Here is a 5,275-nt window from a genome sequence, read left to right on the forward strand (position 1 = left end):
TGCTCAGTAACAACTAAAACATCGGTGTGTTATCAACATTGTTCTCGTCCTAAATCCAAAACACAGCCCTGTACCAGCTACTAGGAAGAAAATTAACTCTATCCCAGCCGAAACCAGGACATAGATGTACCATATTTCTGTTTAAATATCTGTACATCAGATGAAATAATTCAATCCTGGTCTTGGCCTTCAATGTGACGACATCATATCCATGTAATTTTCCTCATTATACATTTCATAGATCAAGATCAGGATGCCTGTTGCATAAGATCCCAAGTGCAAGTTGCAAAGTGCTGACTGCTGTCAGCCTGCATTACTTTTAGTGTGTTAGAAGAGGGTACTATGAAATTCCCAGGAGGAAGCTTAGCATTTTCCAAGACTACAAACTGCATATCTTCCACTTTCATGCTATGGTTGGAATTTCAGCTGCATTGGCTTTTCAAAATTAAAATCTGCCAAACAGGGGCCTTCCAAAAAAGCAAAAATGAAAATGAGCAAAAATAAAGAGTACTTAATTGTGTACTACAGATTTTTGTCTCTTCACAGATTTACTGGACTTGTCCCACAGAAGATGTGGATTTCTTTGTGGTAGAGTTTTATGAAGTTGCTGGTATTGGTCCTGATAACATTGTCCAGACACAACTAGCTGGCCAGCTAAGCAAAATACAGCAGCAGAACCTTGAGATACGTAATCTGGACCCAAATACAGAATATCTTTTTAAAGTCCGTGCTGTCAATGCAGGTGGTCAAGGAGAATGGAGTGACATCTGTAAGGTATTGTAGATTCTTCCTACATTTCATAAAGTTGCCTTAACTTTCTTGCCTCCACAGTTGTTTTTTACCCCATCTATTTATGAGGAAGACTGCTTAAATGGAATATTGCTATTCACTTATCTAGGTAAGTGATACTAATAGTTACGCTGGATTTTTCCATACATTGTTCTTTCTAGCTCAGTTTGCAAATGCTTGACCTACGTAGAATGTTTCTCATTTTTTCGAGCAGGGATGCTGTGTCATGATTGCATCAGGCAAGTCATTGTAATTCATATTACTTCAGGACTGAGACTGCCTTTGCACTAATCTCTCTGAACACACAGAGTAAGTTTATGAAGCGCCAGATCCAAAAGCTTTCATGCTAGAACAAGGCGGAAATCATTAAAAGAGAGGAAACAAACAGAAAATTAAGACTATTCTTTGACACCTTTGGACATGAGTCTCCTTTACTGTGGTTTTAGAAGAGGAGGAAAAGTGTTGCAAAGATAAAAGTTAAAAGGAGTAGGAAGGTATTCAAAAAGGTGTCAAAAGTTAAAACATTTAATGAATTCACTTTAACATCCTTTAGGCATCCCAAATCTCTTGCTGAAGTCACCTTTAGTTTTTTGTGCCTTGCTGAAAAAATACATACTTAATTCATGCTTTCTCCTTGATAAATTTTCAGTAAAGGGTGTATTGAGGAGCTGCAGTGCATAAAATGCAGATGGCTTCCATGAAAAGGGTAGGTGCTATTCTCTGATTCCAACCGCATTTCACAGCCTTTTCCTACATCGATTGCTGTCCCTTTCCAGGCCTCTTGTCCCTTGTCACATTTAGAGAGTAGAAGTCTTAACTTTGAAACAGCATTCAGACATCCCACTCACTTCGCGAGTTTTAATGACAAACGACACCTTCCTGGACTGCTCCACTTCCTATACTTAAAACACTGAGCACAGTAGTTTCTTTTTTTTCATCTAACATGTTGGAATGCTATATTGATTTTTCTTCTGAAAACTGTTCTTTCTGCATGCAGCACAGTCATATTAATATTCTGGAGAAACACAAACTCACTTAACATCTGCTGTAATTTACAGAAGAGTTTCATAGCAAATGAAAATGAGACAGCATATATGACAGACTTTTATAAATATTTTAAAAAATAACTACCTCTGTTCCTTTTGCATAATATCAGACTATTTTACTTTACCAGTTACACTACACAGAAAAGCTTGGAAGGACTTTATTTAAAAGAAAATATGGCATTGGATTTTAAGTAAGGGATTTAGTCAGAGCAATATCATTCTTCATGTGTAACAGTTACGAAGTCTATGACGGAATTTAACTGTGACGGCTGTCACAGGTCACAGGAGCCCAGGCACCAAGCTATGAAGAGGAGGAAGGTGGCAGAAAGTTTTGCTAGACAGCAGCTACTACTTCATTCTTTGAACTAAAGCTGATGCCATGCCACTGATACCCTGAAATATCAAGTCCCACAAAAAAGGTTATTCAACCATAGGGTGTTATTTAACATTACAAGCAGATTTCCCAAGTCTGTATGCAGCCCTCATAAGCAAACCAGAAAACTGTAGTCTCTGTGCTTTTAGGAGTGAGGGAACTTCTCTCTTCTTAGCCCAGTAGCAAGCTAGTTGGCTTACAGCCGAATCACAGCTTCCTCAATTTCAGCCATTTGTCAGTGTGTGAAACACCATGGAAGTACCACTATATCCTTGTTACATGATCACAGAAGCTGCTACAGATGGCATGATCTCTTTGCCCAAGAAGAGTTCAATCCAGTTGACTCAACATAGGCTCCTAACGCCTCAGGAAATGCCCAAAGGTATCTAACATATCTGCGCAGGGCTGACAGATGACACAAGACTTGGAAGATGCACTTCAAGAGCAGCAACTAGGAAGAAGGCAGGTTACCCTCGAACATCTAAACTGGCAAAAGGTTTTGGCAACTGGATCCTAATTTAAAAGTCAATTGAAGGAATTACACTGCACTATCCTGGGTAAGGGAATGAACAATACAGGGGATATTTCTAAGTATGTGTTGATGTTGTGGAAGATCCTGGATGAATGACAAACTGAAGACTGCCTTGTCAACCAAACTGCTGTATTAAACAGCCCTGGCAAACCATGCAAAACTATGCCACAAGGCAAGTGACAGGGAATCTTCTAAGGATGAAATTCAGTGCTCCCCGGAGACTTTCAACGGAGCAGGCAAAAATTTGTTGCCCCAGAGATAAAGGATTTGGCTGCGTCTGCCATGGGAGGAGGAATGAGAAGTACTAAGGATGCAGTTAGAAAACCAGGAAGGGAAAATGCTGGAATTCTGCAATCCTTGCTCTCATTGCTGCCAGTATTACCACTCTTGGAAGAGGTGCTCCCCCACCCCTTCTTCTCAATGACAGCAGCAGCCTGCAGCTGTTCACAGTGGCCTGCCACAAATGCCAATAGGCTTTGTGTTCCTTAACTTGTCTCTTGAGACTGTCAAGCACAGAAACAGGGATAATTCTAATGCTGGTTTTGTCACTTTTTAACTTTTCATCATGCTCTTGTCAATTGAACCTTTGGAAGGAAATTTTTCAAAATTACCTTGGAAGCCAAATGCAAAATGACTTTTAATAGGATGTGGGCTTATAAATCCTATGGTCATATCTGAAACTCTTTCCCTAAATGACCAGCTGCCAGAACCTAATGGCTACATATTGTATTAATCACTGTAATGTTTGCCACCAGACAATTGCTTGCCTTCAATGTAAGGTTTTTTTAAAGAGCTCAATTTCCATTTTGCCTCCAAATAAGTACTTAGACTTTCCAAAGTTTAACATAGATAAGACAGTTTGACTGCTTTGAAAATACACCTGTAAGTGGTAAGTTCTTTTGAAAACAGACACTAATTAAATCCTATCCCCAAAATAATAAATACATGTACCCCTTCTGTATTTTAATACATTCTTGTTTTCTACTTGCAGATAATCACTTCAGATGAATATGGGAAAATCGAAAACAGGTGGGAGAAGCAGAAGAGTATTCAGGGTGCTCTGCATACACCAAATAGATAGACAAGAATGAAACCAGGGATTCTTTTTTTTTTCTTGAAAAACTGGAAAATGTGTATGCTTTCTTATGCAATATCCCATTTTCCACTGAAGTTAGCAGCCAGAGATCTAACAGTGAGCTCTTCAGACTATTATTGCTTTCTGGAAAATAATAATAATAATAATAATTTAAAAACCCTGCCTTTTCATTAGCTTTTCTTTTTCCAGATATAGCACCAAGACCTAAAGAAAATGCTATGCCACAAAAATATAGTATAAACCCCATTATACTTGAGGGACCTTTGCGGCTTCAAAGGAAATAAATGACATATTTTCATGGTAAGTTAACATTCCGATTACTATTCCCTATGAGACCATTCAATACCAGTTCAGAAAGAGCTGCAGGAGCCTATATCATACTTCACATTTTTAAAGCACAGAATAAGTTACTCTGTACCTATACACTTTTGGTCTCACCCTCACTCAGCTGAAGTACAATGTGCATACACACATAGAAGGACACTGGCAACAGGCAGGACAAGAAGCACAAGAATGAGAGCAGACAAAATTTTATCTCCTTATGCACTTAATAATGGTTAGGTTTACTTGACTGTCATGAAGGTCACCTACGTGAGTTGCAGACTATCAATTTGTTAAAAGTAGCTGCAAGTAAAATCAGAAGTCACAGCAGCTCTGATCCACTGAACAGGAGTTACTAGATCCACAGCAAGTTACTGTGTTGAAATAATCAAGAGTAATAACTAATGTCCTTCTCTGTACAGGGATGATCTTGCACGGTTCCTTTCTTTCACTTCAGCCATACCAACCAGGTATGCATATCTAGCTATCTATCTATATTTTCTCACACACACACACGTACTTACGCACATCTCTCTCCATATATACCTGCACATATACACACACACACATACATATATGTATTTAAACACATTACAACTCCCTTTGCCCCAGTCCTATCAAGTAGGGCATTTACATGGGAATGGAAATAGGATCAGGGCCTCTACTAGCTCTTTTAAACCCCTTCTGTGCATTTCTATGTTTGTGTCTTACCTTCAGCACAGAAGAAATCCGTTTATGGAAAATCATGTATTATGAATACTGCCCATGAAATCCTGGACCTCCTGCTACCTTCCTTAAGGCAAACAATAAAACTTAGGTATATTTATTATTAATATATCATTTTTGCATTCCACCTTTCATTTCCGAAGCTCTGGTTTAGCTTTGCATAGTTGCTGCAAGATAGTAATATTCTACCCGCTTTATGGATGGCTAATGTGATAAGAGTCTGAACAAAAAGGCAACAAAGCCAAAATCTGAACTCTGAGAGCACCTAGTTCTCTCTTGTGCTAGCCAGTGAGCTATTAGTGATGCTTCAGTTAACACGTATGCTCTTGCCAGGATCTCTGTGCAGTCTTTCCTTGACAGCATACTTTTCTTTTGATGAAGTCTCTAGATAG

General features: G+C 38.8%; 1 protein-coding gene across 1 annotated transcript in view; it reads left to right on the forward strand.

The window, feature by feature from the left end:
• TRIM42 (tripartite motif containing 42) overlaps window positions 1–3,821 on the forward strand; it is a 9,712-nt gene extending 5,891 nt beyond the window's left edge. The window contains exons 4-5 of the mRNA XM_009273363.2: window positions 547–774; window positions 3,732–3,821. Of these exons, the coding sequence (XP_009271638.1) occupies window positions 547–774; window positions 3,732–3,821 (318 nt within the window). The remainder of the gene's footprint in view (window positions 1–546; window positions 775–3,731) is intronic.
• Window positions 3,822–5,275: the final 1,454 nt, after the last annotated feature.

Source organism: Aptenodytes forsteri, unplaced genomic scaffold (assembly GCF_000699145.1).
Source record: "Aptenodytes forsteri isolate BGI_AS27 unplaced genomic scaffold, ASM69914v1 Scaffold382, whole genome shotgun sequence".
Lineage (NCBI taxonomy): Eukaryota > Metazoa > Chordata > Aves > Sphenisciformes > Spheniscidae > Aptenodytes > Aptenodytes forsteri.